The following is an 18269-nucleotide window of genomic DNA, read 5'->3' as shown; positions in this document are numbered from 1 at the left end:
TAGATACTTTACCCATTCGACTATGGGTAATAATAACTTTCTTCAATTAAACACCATATGCAAATATTTTACAAAAATCTCAAAATTGGTTGAAGAAAAATGATGGCGGTAGAGAAAAATAAAACGAATAAATTTCAAAATACAGAAATCATAGATGTTTTATCCTAAATTTGATATTCAAAACTAAATTTGTTCGAAGGAAAAAACAACTATTCCAAAAATTGAATATATATTTCAAAACCAAATTCCAAGTTTCATAAAATAATAACAATAATAATAATAGTAGAAGTAGACGTACAATACTTCATTAAATGCCGTAAATAAAAATCCAAAAACAGTAAACCCTATAAAACCCAAATGTATGAAGCAAGGCCATAGTCATCATTTTATTGATTAATAAAAAACAACTTTTCATTTTTGTCAATTTGATTATAAATTCCAACTCTAATATAAAGGAATCATGTTCCGTATTTAAAATTAAAATAACTAAAGCCATTTATAACCATCCCACGAGAAATTTATGCAATTTGATATTAAAGTATCAAAAGTTAGGGGAAAAAACTTAATTAAATTAAAAAAACAAAAAAACAAAAAAGTTAAAGTGGCCGCATAAATTAAAACTAATTTCTCTTTTTTTTTTTTTTGGGAGAATTTAAGAGAGAAAAAAGAGAGAAAAAAAGAGGGAAAAAAGCCCTAACAGCCAGTAAAATAACTTACATGCAATTACAATCTCCTAACCCCCACCCAGAATTACAGCCATACATCACCCGCCACGTAATACACATTAAAAAAGGAGAGAAGTAAAATTAAAAATTTTTAAAATTAGGAAAAAAAAAATATGAAAAACAGAGCAATTCCCGGAGAGCTCTCTGCAGCTAAACACAACCTAAGCAATTTCATCGTTTTTTCTCTCTCTCTCTATCTCTATTTCTCTCTCTCATCCTCTGTTTTTTGGTTCCACTCAACAACCAACAGGGGCGACGGCCGGCTTTACCTTCGGTGGTCGTCCTCTACCTCTGGGAGGACCGGCGACTGGAGCAGAGGTCGGCGCCGGTTTCGGGTACTTCGGGGGGCGGCCACGTGGCCTTCCACTGCCCGGGGTGGTTTTCTTCTTAGGCTGTGAAATGGGAGCGAATGGATCTTTGGGTTTGGGAGGACGACCACGTGGGCGCGGTGGAGAGACGACGGTGCCTGGCGGGAGAGGGACTTTAGGCTTGGGAGGACGGCCACGGCCACGCTTTGGTGGGGCGTTGGGATCGGGCTTCATGTAGTTGTTTTTGACGAAGAGTAGTTGGCCGGTTTGTTTCATGACGTCTAAGTGGTGAGTGAGAAGCGTAGAGAAAGCAGGGGGTAGATCGCCGTATGTGGACTCGATTTGCTTGGTAATCGCCGATTTGCTCACTCCGTTTTTGTCGTTTAGAGATTCGATCGCTGTCATAATCATCTGTGGAAGAAATTTCCTCGAAATTAAATTTAAAAAAAAAAAAAACAGAGAAATTAAGAAATGCAGAGATAAAGAGAGAGAAATTGAAGTACCTCGGGGTAGTGGGGGAGAGAGGGAGCAGGGGGAGGTGGTTGAGGTGGGTTGTTGAGTTGGTCGTCGGTAGCCATGGCGGCGGTGGAGACGGCGGAGATGATGTGATTTTAGAGAGAGGAGGAGGAAGAGAGAGAAACACTGTAGGTTTGGTGGGAAGAAGACGATTGAAGAAGGGGAAAGGGGAGGATTTAAAAAGGGGAAATAGGGAGAGGAGGGGATCAGGAGGAAGAGCAGAGGAGATCTGACGGCTGGGGATAGAGAGCTAAGGGTGAGGATCTCAGGGCTGGAATTTGCGTTTAGTGTTTTACGACACGGATCGATGACGTGGCTTGTGGGTCCTAATTTCCACGCCCTCCCCTCCTTATAGTTGTTTTTTCCTTTCCCTCCTTTTTTTTTTTTTTTTTCTTTTCTTTTGTTTTTTAATTTTTTTGGTTTAGTACCGAAAACTACTTTGGAGTTTCGAGTTCCAGATAACCACCACTCTCAGTATTCCGTGCTGCTTCAGTTCCTACGAGGATTGTTTTTTTAATTTTTCCTTTTTCTTTTTAATTTGTTTTCATTTCAATCACATCACCTATTATTTTCATTTCTTTTCTTTCGTAATGCCATTCAAAATTGTATCAATTTTATTTTTTTTAAAAAAAAAAAAAAAAAAAAACAGATGTATCAATTTAATTTAGACTAAATTATAAGTTTAATTTATGAAGTTAGTGTTCATTATTATTATCATTGTTTCTTAGAAGGAAGTTAGGGGGCGTTTGCCCCAAGTTGGGTTAGGGTGGTTAGGTAAAAAAAAAAGAAAAAAAATTTACCCAACATCTAATTCACCAATCATTAAAAATGTTTATTATTCTGTTATTCACATTAACTCACATTTTTCATTTTATTATTCACGTCAACTTTCTCAATTCATCTTCTCCTATGATAATTATCAATTCAATTCTATGCACCAAACGCCCACTTGGTGTTTATTCGGTTCTTAAGAGGATGTTTAAAGCATTGATTTGAGTTATGAAATTTATAATTTAATATATTAGAGTTAAAAAGTCTATGCTTAGGATGCAAAATTATAAAATTAAGTTTCTCGATAGATGTAAAAACTTTGACAGTGTTTAATGTTGAAAGTGAGTTGTTTAACACCTACTTTTGAAGTTGAAAAGTAATCCATCAATGGTAATATAAAAACCAACTGATTACTTTTGTTGTTGTTTACTTTTATCCTTACTGTTATAGATATTATTACTGCAACACCATGAAAATTATCAATTTGCCACATCTGTTGCCACCTTTATCGTTACCATTACTGTTACTGTTACTGTTACTGTTACCGTTAAGGTCAAACAATAATAGCAACGGTAACGATAATAGTAAAATGTGACAGATTCATAATTATAGGTAAACACAATCAAAAGTAATCCAATCGTGTTTGATAATTCAGGTATATTACAATTCATCCATTAATAAAATCTCATTACCGACTACACCAATTTTCATTACAGTTTGGTAAACGTGAGCTAAAGTTGGTGTCCCAAACACTCTAATTTTTTTTTAAGTGTCTAATATATGTTTGAATTTTGAATTTTGAATTTTATATCGAACAAGTCTCTAACAATTTCAATTTTTTTAATAATTAATCAATTTATTAGATATAAATTTGATTTCGTGTCTAGTGAAATATTGTAAACTTTTAATTATGTGCTAATATATTGGAAATCTTAGGAGGTGCTTGGGGTGATGAGTGAGTTCTTAAATTTGAAGTTGTTTAGGGTCTATTCGGTAGACAACTTGAAAATATAAATTTCAAAACAATGAATGAAATAAAATCAAAGTTGTGTTTCATATTTCCACATGTGTGTTTCGTAGCAAAATTCATAAAACTATATTTTAATTTAAACAATTGTAAACTAGTTGTAATCGCCACTAAATATTAGTTGATAATAAACTACTATTAATTTACTTATGAACATGTTTTATTTTAAAAACATTGTAAATTATTATTTTGTAATAATATATAATTTATAGGATAAATCAAACTTTTTGTGCAGTTTGGAAGGGTCAGGTCTTATGGTTAATTAGAATTTACTACTAATAGGTTGATAAAAGTTTCATAAATAGTCCCTATGGTAAGGATTATTTAAGAGGATTTAACAAATCATAAAGACTATATATGAAGTTATATTAAACCATAAAATCTCAATTTTAAAACCACATTAATTAATTTTTAACTTTATACAAACCATAGGGACCCAATTTGGAATTTAACCTAATATATAATATATTACACAATAAATATTTTAATTTTTTACAAGTTGAATTGAGCTTATAACATGACATATACTATATTTCCAAATGTTTTTAACTTTATTTAATATAATTTTGTATTTTAAATTTTCAAATTCAAATTTTGGATAAAATGAAAACATAAAAATTTTGTTTTCAATATTTCCCCAATTTGAATCACATAATCTGAAAACAATGTTTATAAACAGAATTTAGGTTGTCTGCCAAACATATATTCACTTAATTTAATGAATCTAAAAATATAAAACGGAATCTGGATTACAAATCTAACAAGCCCTCAATCTCTACCGTTGTTTTGTTGAGTTTGGAAAGTTTACGTTTGGGTTTTTCTTAATATGATATTTTCAAATTCATTCCAATTTAAATATGAATGAAACAAATTTTCTTCAATTGATTTTGTGGAATTTGTTTTGGGATAAACATTTGATTATGCCCAAGTTCAATCTTGATTCAAATATAATCATATTTCTATTTTACCTTTTAATTTAAAATTGACCCATTCGTGGATTATAATTTGATAATATTTCAAATTATTAAGTTTGTTTATTATTTTCTTTTTTTAAATAACATCAATCTTTTACTTTTACTTTTTTTAAAAAAAAGTTGTTAGAAACATTAAAAGAATGGAAAGAGAGAAATGGAAAAATATGGAATTTCTCAAAAAATGTATAAACTTCACTGATAAACATTACATTGAAATTGATAGGATGAAACTATTTAACACGAGTTAGTGAAACGTGTGAATCAAACAGTGAAATTGTTATTTTAATCACCTCAACTCATCTAAAGTTGGTGATCCAGATTCTTCTTATGAGCTAAATTTGTAATTGTTAAAATTCACGATCATATAGACATCAACTTTAAAATTCGACTTTTATGTAACTTATATTTTTTTATCCTATATATATTTTTTGCCTTGTGTTGAAAAAACAAAAAAGAAAAAGATACGAAATTTGAATTTTGTTTTATTTTTTCTTCAATATATGCGTGTATATATATATAATTTTGTGTTTGGATTGTAATAAGGGATACATATGGTAAATTTGAGTTTCTTTCGATGTATGTTTGGTAATGGTTTTTCGAATTTATGATTTGTTTCACATGTTGAACTTGGTGTAATTTCATACAATATGAGTCTTTTTTATACCAAACATAGAGATGATAGTTAAATATTCGAGAGATGAACAATATAATATAACCTAATAAATTAATTAATAAATTATTTCTGATTAATTATTAACATCAATATATTATTTAGACATAATATATTTTAAGGAAAATTTTTATCGATAGAAAAAATGTCACTGTTTATCGGAATAGCAAAAAAAATATATATATAAATAGATACTGATATATGTTATTAGTGATAAACTTTTATCAGCTTCTATCAACTTCTATTAAAAAAATTTAAAATTTTAATTTTTTGTGTAAATAATTTTTCTTATTTTTTAAAATCTCCCACATTTTACTTTATTTATACTCGTTTGATTATGATTATTGATTTATTAATTATTTAATTTACAATATTTCTTCTAATCACTTTTATTTTTAATGAACAAAAATATTACTTATTTTTATTTTTATTGATTAATAAATATACAATATATTAAATTTTACTGACACGATAATCTGCTAGTTTATTGACATGGTTTGAAAATTAACAAATAAAACATGGATAATATTACTCTAACATAGTGAAAGTATGGAATAACTTAATTAAATAACATTTGAAAATTGTTATGTACTACATAACAAGTAACTTCAACGGAAACCATTCAAGATTGGTAACTTTTTTGGAAATTTGCTTAAAAAGCGTATATACTCGTGTTTTTTACGCAACAGTGCAATAAAGTATATCAGACAATATGAAGACGGTTAAAGTGTTTGAATTTTTAAATCCATAGTTTTTACAACGTTATAATTTTTAGCAATAAAATTATCTTTTTAAGTTCAACAACATGAATCACTCGCCTATTAGTCGATGAAATATAAGTGTTTTAATATTTCTTTTTTAAATCAGTTTGTTATTGCACTAAATACTTTCCTTTGAAGGCCACAATTAAGTTATGCATTTTGATGGTGCTAGTAATCTCATGCATTATACGGTGATGTTGTAAAATTTCTTTTATCTTAGAAATAATTATTGATTTGATGGTATTTATTAGGGAAAATACTGAATTATACATTTGAACTATGAATATTAGATCAATTACTTTAACTAATAATTATATCAATTTAAAAAAAAAAAAAAACAAATTTTTACTAAGTGTATAAATTTATCTCCTTTATTATGTTCCGTTTAGATAGATATATGTGAGAGTTATAACTTTATTTTATCAATTAAACTCTTAAACTTCTTTAGGTGAATCAATATAGACTATGAATTAAGATTTCCTTTAAAATTTGTTATTGCATGAATTCTAATGTCTCTTTTATTAATCTGACATTTGAAGAAGTCTACACATGTGAAAGAAAAGAAATGATGGATAGACGAATTTGAGTGACAATCTTAACAAATATGGTATTAAGTGATTTCCTTATGATAATCTAGAAGTTTAATTGATTCAATTATAAGTCTCCTATTTCTCAAATGAAATTCGAAGAAATTTGTAAATTAATATACTTACGAAAGTTCAAGATTTAAATTGTTATAATTATTAGTTTAACATTTTAATTTATTTAACTCTCAAATTTTAAGAGTTTATATTGATTTTTTTTTCAATATATTTTTATTTCATCCTTGTGCTCAAGCATGAGAGAAACAAGAAAGAAAAAATTAACTTTTTGGTCTTTAACTATTTGGTTTCCAAATTTCAAAAGATTACACTTTCAATCATTAAAGTTTTGAGTTTTATTTTAATTTTAATTCAGTCTTTAAGTTTCAAAATTTTACGATTTTACATTTGAATTTTGATTTTTATTCTAATATGGTCCCTGAATTTTAAGATTTATACATTTAACCTCGATTTTTCACTAACGATAATGTCTATTATTTAATTTAAGAATTAAAATAATTATAATTAATTAAGTTTCACTATTTTTTTCATCATTATTAAATTAATTTTAAAAATTCACTTCATAATTATATGAAACTAATAAGTAGACATTAATGTCAATAACTAAATTAAGTATTTAGTGAAAAATCATAATTAAAGGTATTAAATCTTGAAACATAAGAATTGAATTGAAACAAAACTCAAATCTAAAAATAAAATTGAAACATTTTAAAAATTTTAGACTAAATTGAAATCATGCTCAAACTCAAGAATTAAAATTAAAAGTGTAACATTTTAAAATAGATGAACTAAATAAAAATTAGATCAAGATTTAGTGCGAAAACTTCCATTCAAATTAAGTATATGGACGTCTTCTTTTTCACCTTTTTAATGTAAATATCAATGAATTCAAATATTCTTTACCTGTACCCTTTTAGAAAGTGTACATCTAAGATTATTTAATTTAAAAGACAACGCATCTAACAAGTCTATATTATACGGACAAATTAAAGTTTGGATAAATTATTTTGATAGCATCACCAATTAACCAATTTATGTTGGGAATAATCTCGATTTATGAGGGTTATAAAAACTGGATCAATCTAGAGACAGTTTGAATTGACTAAGAAAAAATTAATTTTCAAAAAAGTCGTTCTCACTTGACACTTAGAACCAAACAAAAAAAAAACTTTTTAAAATAAAAGCACATGCATTTTAGGTACGGTTTTTCTCGAAAATAGTTTTATGTACAAGTTTGTTTGGGTTTGTTATATACCAAAAAATATTTATATTAATGTCAAATTACTATAAAAGACAACTATTAAACACTACATGAACTAATAATTTAAAAACACTTTTATTAGTCGAAGGTTGGCCGCTGGAGTTGGTCGTTGGTGATGGCTATGGAGTTACTCGTCAGAATTGGCCGCTGAGGGTGGTGGTTGTCAGAGTTGTACATCAAAGGTTGTCATCGATGGTCGACGGGGTGGCAAGAGGAGGGTGGTGGTAACCAACAACAACAGTGATGGAGGTGAGGTAGAGAACTAGTAAGGGTATTTTGGTCTTTTATGTATTATATAAATTAGGGAGAAAATAACCATTAAACATTAAAAAATCATTTATCTAAAGTTAATTTCAAGTGTTTCTTTTAAACCAACTTATTTTATAAACTCATCTTTTTTTCAAAGGTTATTTCGAGTAGTTGTCATAGTTAAACCAAAATATGTTCTAAGTGATAAGACTATCACGATTAATTGATTGATCCATATAAGTAAAATTTGTTACAATACTCCATTTATTGGGGATTTATATTGGAAATTGTGCAAAATAACCCAAAACTTTTCCATCACTGACTCATTCCTAAAAACTTATTTACTTGTAACATTTTTCCCATTTGAAATTCCTCAAATACCCTTAATTATTAATTCTCTAACAAGAGCACCTCTTAAAAGTAAAAACTAAACAATCTTTCACATTCCCTCCTACGTGAATGAAGTTATCTCTCAGTTTTCACTCGATTTCTCTCATCGTCACCGAGCGTTTCGATCCATTTTTTCCTTCGTTTCAAATTCGTCTCCACCGTTTCAGTAGTCTGAAAGGTATGTTACTCCTGTCTATCGTTTTCTGAATGTTAGCCATAGCAAAAGGTGTATAATCATTTAGCACATAAGTTAGGATTCGTTTAGTACATGGATATAGATCACCTATTATCAAGTAAACGATCGTCTAGCTTTTAATACTAGATCGCATAGATTTATATAATCGGTCATATAACTTTTAATGATACGATCGTATTGCTTTACATCATCAATCATGTAGCTTTCAATACTAGATCGTATAGCTTTTAATACACGGTCGTATAGATTTGAATACACGATCATATAGCTTGTAATACTATATCGTATAACTTTTAATACGCGATTGTATAGATTTTAATACTTGATCTTATAGCACTTAATACTCGATCATATAGTTTTTACTACTCAATCGTATATGTTAGCTAGAATGAAAATGGTGCATTTAGTTCTAGTTGAGAAATATTTCTAGCTACTGTATCCTGTTTGGTCCATATTGGCAAGACGGATGCACTGGTCAAGAAGAAGTTGATCGAAACACAAATGGGTATGCTCAAGAAAACATACTTTAGTCCACCACTAGACGTCAACCTTGTATTCATTGGCCAGCTTGTGCATCATTTCCTTTTAAGAGAGGTCATCGATGAGGATCCAGATGTCATAAACTTCGACATCATGGGGAAAAAGGTAAAATTCATAAAAGATGATTTTAATTTGGTTACTGGATTGTAAAGTTGTAAAGTTCTACAAATGATCTAATCTTGATCATTCACGTAGAGACATGTGAAGGGGGCGTTCTATACAAAAGGGGTTTGTATAAGACCGGACCACAAAATGAATAGCTCATTATATAACATCGTTAATAGTAGAGACTTACATTTCACCAAGATGACCATAGGTGACATGACTTGAATCCCGAGTGAGTTGTGAATTCCTGTCTATGAAAGCGGTCCTTTGATTTGCATAGGTGAGAGTGGCCAGTTTGCCGACTCAATAAGCCTACCATTTCAGAGATTTGTCTGATTGGAGAGTTGGGAACACAGCTACACAAGACAAAATTCACTCCTTCCCTAATGTCGGGGTAAGTAGATAAATTGCTTCCTTAAGGGCTTGAACAATGTGGCGCCATAACCTCTCTTGGCTCGAGAATGATTTGGTCATAATTGGATTACGACTTATTGTTCAGTAGTGGGATCAATGGTACTTAAGAAGTTAAATGTAGCTGCAAGGGCAAAACGGTAATTTTGGTCCAACTGTACTTACGAGCAATTTGTGAAAGGTCACCGCTCTGTTGACTGGTTATATCTAATGGACACAGAAATATATCTGTAGTGTGAAGAGTGCAACTGTTGGTCTTTAGTGGAGTGACTGGCAGTTAATACATGTTGGATAATTTAATTAAAAGATTTTAATTAATTATTCAAGTACCATTGGAGCTTCAATCTAGGATCCATAAGGCCCTCTCGGTAGCTCAACTGGGATAATTGAGAATTAAATTTTGGATAATTTGAATTGTTCAAATTAATTAAGGGAATTAATTATGTATGATATAATTAATTTAAATTAATTATATGTGATGTAACTAATATAATATATTTGATACATTATAATATATAGTTTATCTCGAGAGTAAATAAATATTTGAATATGATTCAAATATAAATTTATATAAACTTGATTCATATAAAAACCATAAGTTAAAATTTAATTTGAATTAGATTTATATTGCACACTATAGATTTTATGAGATATTAATAACCTTAAGTTATATTTGATGTAACATAAACTTTTATATATATATATATATATGAATTGTTAATATGTATAATTAGTTATATATTTATATATATATTGATATATAATATATAATTTTATATTTTATTTTAAAATAAAAGTCCCTCCACCTAAAATCTCTCATTTTGATCATGGATTGTGGGGAGTTGGGAAAAAGAATTGTCTTCTTCCTCTTCGTGCACGTAGAATAGTGTGCTCCAAAAGAAAAAAAAATGATTTGCTTTGGCAAAATCTCCTCTCAAAAGATTATCCTATCATTCTTCCCAAAGATTAACATAAAATCCTACACACTCTTGTAGATTCTTGTAGTTGTGTACATTCATTTGGCTTTTGGGTATTACTGCTTTTGGGATTCAAGGCCCAAGGAATTAGAAGAGTTCGTGCCATTTCAGGAGAAATTTGTGAAGAATCTTATCTTCAAGAGGTTGGTTTTTCGAAACCCGATTATTTTTTCATTATATTATTTTGAAAAGCATGTTGTAAAATTAAATTTCTTTTAGAATGCATGACTATACTTTTTGTAATTTTAATTTTCTATGAAATTAAAAATTGGAATCAATCCTTTGCACGGATCTGCCATTTACATTCCTCCAATTTCTTTGTCATCTCGAAGGAATCACTTCCTACTAATTTCTTTGCATGGACCTGCCATTTACATTCATCCACTAAACACTGTACGGTTAGCAAGTTCTTCGTCGACTTCTTTATACGATAGCCAAAATTCTTTCTTATCACAAGCATTAACAATTTAACAGATGAATCATACTTGAAAAATAAAATCAAACCAACCTTTATATCCTCGTCATTCAAACTGTCGTGAGGTACTGAAATAAGGTCATCATAAAATAGGCTATCATGTGCTCTAGGTACATTTACGAATGGTTGGGTAAGAACACTTGACTGTATCGGATCTGGGGGCATTGTCATTGGTGGGATCGAAGCAGATGGGGTTGGAACACAAATGAAAGGTGTTGGGAGTGGTTGTGGACCTATAGGTTGTCCATATCCATAGTCAGTATAAATCTATGAGGTGCATCTCGTTTGGACGTTGTGACCCATCCAAGTTTCATTTCCATCATTCTCCAGTTAATGGCTCCATGTTCCCATCTCGTGAAGACATAGTGGGAATGTTATGCTTTGATGTAGTTGGAATACCAAAATTCTGACTAGTTGGAATAGTTGGAATGGTCGGATTGCCTTCATGGTACATGTTCTCAGTATTTGTTCCATGAACTTTATTCATGTGACTGATACAAACAAAGGCATTCGAGATGCATCACTATCTTCCAAGAAAAAACTAAAGTCTTCATCGTCGACTATATCGATAGGGGAAGCTTTAACCAATAGATTATAAAACATTTGGTATGTATGTCAAATATTTCTAGATCGACATTCAGTCGTTAGCGTAGAAGATTCACCAACACGATATATTGTGTCTAATTTTTTAGACTTTTCATGTGACCGCCAACATAATTACTTTCGGCCTGGTTCCACTCTCCACTATACCGTACAAAGGTGGAAGTAACATCATTGATTTACAATACGTCAAATATAATAATCGATCAAGTTTGGACATTGAAATTACAAAAACAACAATGTATGTGGTATACGATCGCATATAAAAGGGTATATGATCGTATATATATGCGATCGTATATACTTTGGTACATGATCTAGTATCTAATGATATACGATCATATACCCTATGATAAGCGATTATATATAGTTTAGTGTATCTAATGATTTATGATTGCATATACAATGGTACATGATAGTGAACGATCTTCTACAAGACACATCGAATAACAGAGACTTGAAGGATTGCTTGCTTTCTGGCCCCGTGGCTTGGAAAAAAATTTATTGAAAAATTATTTAAAATGGAATACTGCTGAAATATTTTTAAATATAGCAAAATGTCACAATCTATTACTGATATCAGTGTTTATCAGTGATAAACGATAGTAATCTATTAGTGTCTTTCACTGATAGACGGTGACATTTTGTTATATATATCTATAAATACTTTGATTTATTTTGCTACATTTGGAAACAATCCAAATTTTTGTTAAAAAAAATCATAATAGATAAACATTTGGAGGCTAGTCCAAGATTAAATAAATATTTATGTTTATTCAAACAATAAAGTGTATTTATTAATAATTAAATTATAAAATGAATTGATCTTGTGAATCTATACACAATTCAATAAGTAAATCATAACTTAGTAACTAAGTTATTCCTATCTTCTTTGAGTAGAGATTTCTAGTATTTATTTTCTTATTTGTGATACAATATTTTTGCGTTAGGAGAAAAGATGAGAATATTATTATAACCTGTTAATTAAAAAAAAACATATTAATTAATTATAAGCTTAATCATCCACGGATCATTTAGGCCATGTAGTCCATGTTTTAGAGAGACTTAAAATGTAATAAAATCATAATATATATATATATATATATATAATATGTTGAAATTAAAATAAACAAATAAAGATGCTCGAGCTAGTAATAAAATCGTCCCAACGAATTTTAAACTTATTTAATTTGGGTGTTTATTATTCAAGTGGATGAATTTAAAAAGGAAAAAAAAATATAAATATTCGAACTTTGAAATAAACTCCTCTTGAGTCCTCCTAATAAAGCTCAACTATTTCGAGGACTAAACATATAAACATAGTTGTTAAAATAAATAAATAAATATTTTGAGTGCATAATTAATTGAAATGATTGTTTTGAGACTGTTATCAAGATATATAACTTCTTCTAATGTTAAATTAGAATATTGGTCTCTAAATTTTTGAGACTCTCTCTAATAGGCATTTGGAGGTTGAATTTTGTAACAAATATAACTTTCGAAATATATGCTGTGGGTGAATTTGGATTTGACAAAATAGATCAAAAAAAAAAAAAAAAAAAAAAAAAAAAAAAAAAAAAAAAAAAAAGAAAAGAAAAGAAAAGAAAAAAAGATAAGTGAAGATAAATACTAGATAAAGTGGACTTAATTGAAATAAATTCAAGTGTCCCAATCATTTACCTTATATTATCTAATCCTAACTTACTAGGATTAGGATCTTTATCATAAAATGAAAAAGTAAACTCTATCTCGTTCTCTTTATAAATACATCATTATAACTCCATATGAGGGAATTGGATATGGTATCTAAATCTTAATGTTGTGGTTGATGCATTAAATCTCGTAGGTCTTGTAGTTACAATTGTATTGTACAAACAATTCACTTATCTAATAAAATAAAGAGGTATTTTATTTATCATTTGTTGCATTTATCCACAAAAACCAATAAACTAAGATCCAAGGTTATTTTATGAAACTTAAACATGTCTATAAAGAGATACAGATGAATCATGTTTAAATGATAACCTAAAGGGTATGTAGTAGATGAATAAGGCTGGGTATCTTATCTTGGTGATACTACGAATACGATCTACTTTGTAATTGTTACAATTGTTGTAAAGTGCTACAAATGATCTAATCTTGATCATTCATGTATAGACATGTAAGTAGGGGTGTTATATGCAAAGAGTTTGTATAAGACCGGACCACGAAATGTGTAGTATCTCTATATAACACGGTTGATAGATGAGATTTGCATTTTACCAGGACGACAATAGGTGATTTGATCTGAATCCTGATTGAGTTTTGAACTCCTATCTATGAAGACGGTCCTTTGATTTGTATCGATGAGAGTGGCAAGTTGCGCCGACTTAATATGCCTACCATTTTGGAGATTCGTCTAATTAATAAGCTGAGAACACAACTACACAAAAAGGAATTCACTCATTCTCTATAGTTAGAGACTGTAGATAAATTGCTCCCTTAATAGTTGATTTCAGGGCTTGAACAATGTGGCGCCACGCTCTCTCCTGGCTCGAGAGGTGTTTGGTCATAGTTGGATTATGACTTATTATTTATTAGAGGGACCAATGATACTTAAGAAGTTAGATGTAACTACAGGGACAAAACGGTAATTTTGACCTAGCTGTATTTTTGAGTAATTTGTGAAGGGATAACGCACCGTTGATTGGTTATATCCAATTGACACAAAAATATATTTGTAGTACGAAGAGTGCAGCTGTTACGGAAGTTGATTAATTTAATTAAAGAGTTTGATTAATTAATCGAGTACCATCGGAGCTTCAAACTTAGGTACATAAGATCCCTTTGTTAGCTCAACTTGAAATGAGAATCGAATTAATTCGGATTAATTTTGAATTTTTTAAATTAATAAAGGGATTTATTTATATAAAATTGTATAAGATATAATTTGAGAATAAACAACCTTAATATAAATTTGATTCATATCAAATATTTGAGAGAATTTGCTTTTATATATATAAAAATTAGTATGTTTTTAATTACATAAATAGATTGTTAATTAAAGTACATATTAATTAAATGAAAATTAGTTTTATTTAATTATATGTATTTTTAATTACATAAACCTTTCATTTTCTTCAATAAATTCTCTCATTATTATTTGGAAGATGAAAATAAACATTCTTTCAACTTCCACTTGCATTATTATAAATACTTCAAAATGTGTTGATGTTGTAAGGTTCGAAAGTACCGAAGTTGTTGAAGGTTTTGGAAAAACGATTTTCTCTAAAAACAATCATTTCCTCTCTAAATTATTCAAAGAAGTCCACAAACTCTATGCGGTTCTCTATCCAAGAATACCGAGATATCCACCTTTAGATGGGAAAGAGTTGCGGTTTTCTATTTTTTAAAATAATATTTTATTTATAGTTTTCAACCATTTTAACTTTGAAATTCAAAATTATTTTAAAAGATATGATTGTTAAAATAAAAAGGATAATTAATTTAAAAACGAACTGTACTTTTTGACAGTTTTTATCATTCAATTTCATATAAATAAGTGGAAATCATTATAATAAAATGGAAAAAGCTGGAATTATATATATATATATATAAATAGAAGTGGTAGGATTAAACTCATATTCACAAGAATAGTAGACAAGTACCATGACACAGTTGGAGACCGATTACATTTTCATAACATAAAGTCATCTTTCTACTTTATAAAATATAAATGCACTCATTTTTCAAAAACGAAAAATATCTTTGAAAACCATTTATTTATTTTTTAAATTTCTTAACACTTTTAAAAACATTTTTGAAATTTAGAAAAAAAAAAAGGGGAAAAAAACTCAATTAGATACCAAACATTTCAAATTTTTAAAAGCAAAAAAACAAAAACCTAAAAAAAAAACCAATTAATTATCAGACCGTCTCTTAATTTTTAAGCTTGAAAGGAATAGTTTTTAAACTTCAAAATATGTGATTGAGTTATGAAAGTCTAAGATACCATAATGTAAATTATGGTTGAACCTTGTGAGTAATTATTTGAAAATAAAAAGGTATATTGATTGATGATAGAATAATCCACTTGGCAAATAGAAGCGTTGACTACATATTGAAATAGTCAAACTCAGTCCAAAGCCCAAATAGAGCTCTGATGATGAGTCGCGTGTGTGAGAGACCTAAATGTCCGACTAACTTTGACTTTGACTTTGATAAAGGTACTATTGTAATTTCAATAAAGCTTTTGGGCGTTTTGGGAATTAATTCAGTGTCTTGTCGTTTGTGGTGATGTTTATTATTATAGTTTTACTTTGTCGGCCCTATTCCATTGTGTGCATTTTTAAAATAATCTTTTATATATCTTTTATTGCATAAATATAATATATATTTCTTACCATATCAACAACGAAACTACACTAAAATATAGAGGTGTCCTTTTATTAAAAAAAAAGAAAAAAGTAAAAATGGTTTCTACCATTGAATTAATTATTATCATCTATAAATTCTAATAATTTTTAGATCATTATAATTTGTATTTAAGATGCCAACTATTTAAATTTAGATTATGGTAATTTATGTTTGAGTGATTATAATGATTTATTATAGGAGTAGATTATTTTAGTTTGACTTATAATAACCTGCAATTTAGTTTATATTTAGGTTTTTTCAACAAGTTATTTTATTTTGTGTTTAGTTTTTTTTTTTTTTTTTTTTTTTTTTTTTTTAAATATTTTGTAAGTTGTTTATAATTATAGTTTTTATACTGAATTTTGATTACATTTCTTATGTTTCATTTTTATAACTAATGCATATATATAATAAAAGTTTGAAACTTTTCAATTGTATTTGTAATTATATTTTTATACGTTATTTTAAGAAAAGAATTCGATTATGTTTTTTTATAACTATACTAAAGCTAAAAAAAAAAAAAGATTAAAATTGAAACATTTTTTTAATTATATCTTTTACACTTTAATTTAAAAAAGGAATCTGATTACAAACTTTTATGCTTCATTTTTTTTAGAATTATACTAAAATTAAAAAAAAAATCTCAGTTGAAACTTTTTCAAAATTTTTAGTTACATTTTTTATATTTAATTTAAGAAAGAAATTTGATTACAAGTTTTTATACTTCATTTTTTTTTATAACTATACTAAAAAAAAAAAAAGTCAGTTGAAACTTTTTCAATTCCTTTTGTAAATACATTTTTATACTTTAATTTGAGAAAGTAATTTGATTACATTTTTATAACTTGATTACAAGTTTTTATACTTCATTTATTTTATAACTATACTAAAAAAAAAAAAAGTCAGTTGAAACTTTTTCAATTCCTTTTGTAATTACATTTTTATACTTTAATTTGAGAAAGTAATTTGATTACATTTTTATACCTCATTTTTTATAATTATACTAAGCGTCGTTTGGATTGATTTGAGAAAAAAATATTTCTTCAAAAAACTTATGTTATTTAAACACTTTTGATAAAAAGGATTAACATACACTTGAAGAACTATATTGAGTGATTATCAAACACTCCAATGTCTTCCAAAATGAGTTATTTTTTAAATTAAACACTTGAAAATGTATCCCAAACACACCTTAAAACTACGAAAAAGAAGGTAAAAGTTGAAACTTTTTCATTTTTATATTTACATTTTAGATAATTTAATTCAAGAAAAAATTATTTTGTAGTTTTAAGGGGTTCTATATTATTTTATATTTAAGTGGAAATAGAAACCATTAAAAGAATTATACAAGTGTCCAACATAAAAAAGAAAAATATATGTTCACTGTAGCTGATTGTGGGCTCACTGTAGCTAATATATGGTTCCAAATAATGTTCGTTGTAGTTAAAGAGTGTTTCCAAATAGGATTGGCAGCGAGGTGGGGCAGGGCTGGTAATGTACCCTCGTCCCCGTTCCCGTGGGGATTTGCAATCCTCGTACCCGTCCCATTCCCCGTTTTGGGAGTTGCGGTCAGACAATCCCTGTTCGAGATCTGGTCCCCGCAGATTTCTTGTTTATATTTTAATTTTTTATTTGTTTAAAATCAATTAAAATTTTGATATTTATATTGAAATTCTAAATATTTTAGATAACAAATTAACATTATCATTATTTTATTTATTTAAATGAAATTTAAAAAAAGCTAAAAAAAAAAAATAGAAGCAATAACTTGGCTTTCTTTCATCCAAGAGCTTCCACACCAACAACTCACATCTCAATCTTTCTTTCCTCTAAAATTTCCCTTTTCCCGATTTGCCTTCAATCTATCTTCTTGCAATACATTCCTTTTAATTTTCATATGTATATCCACACTCCCTTCATGGCGATGGTTTCTCCTCTCGCTAACTACAAACTCGTCTTCTTTGGTGACCAATCTATTGGTGAAATCAACATCACGAAAAATTAAGAAAAATGGCCTATTGGAAGTTTGATAATGTAATTTTTTACCCCTTTTTAAAAAATAAGTTTTTTTTTTTTTAATCCCTTGATGATGAAAATGATGTAAGCATGGTAAATATTGGTTGTGCAATTACTCTTATGTCTCTTATTAAATTCCCACTTTCAACTTCAACCACCAAACTACAAAATTAATTCACATTTTTTTTTAAGATACAGGATCGGGCTTCACCGGGTATTCACCAAGTAGGAAGCAAATGAGTTGAAATTACTCGGTCGGGCTTCACCGGGTACAAAATAATTGTTAGAATAAGTTTGATT

The 18269-nt window shown here is 28.5% G+C and overlaps 1 protein-coding gene across 1 annotated transcript; it reads right to left on the bottom strand.

Moving 5' to 3' along the window:
• Positions 1-672: 672 nt before the first annotated feature.
• Positions 673-1712, bottom strand: LOC120092646 (HMG-Y-related protein A-like). The gene is made up of 2 exons (XM_039050792.1): positions 1537-1712; positions 673-1444 (listed from the first exon to the last, which is right to left on the bottom strand). The coding sequence occupies exons 1-2, from the start codon at positions 1609-1611 to the stop codon at positions 962-964; spliced, it is 558 nt and encodes a 185-aa protein (XP_038906720.1). The 5' UTR covers positions 1612-1712; the 3' UTR covers positions 673-961.
• Between the last annotated feature and the right edge of the window lie 16557 nt (positions 1713-18269).

This window comes from Benincasa hispida, chromosome 12 (genome assembly GCF_009727055.1).
Source record: "Benincasa hispida cultivar B227 chromosome 12, ASM972705v1, whole genome shotgun sequence".
Lineage (NCBI taxonomy): Eukaryota > Viridiplantae > Streptophyta > Magnoliopsida > Cucurbitales > Cucurbitaceae > Benincasa > Benincasa hispida.
This window is presented reverse-complemented; position numbering and strand designations above follow the sequence as displayed.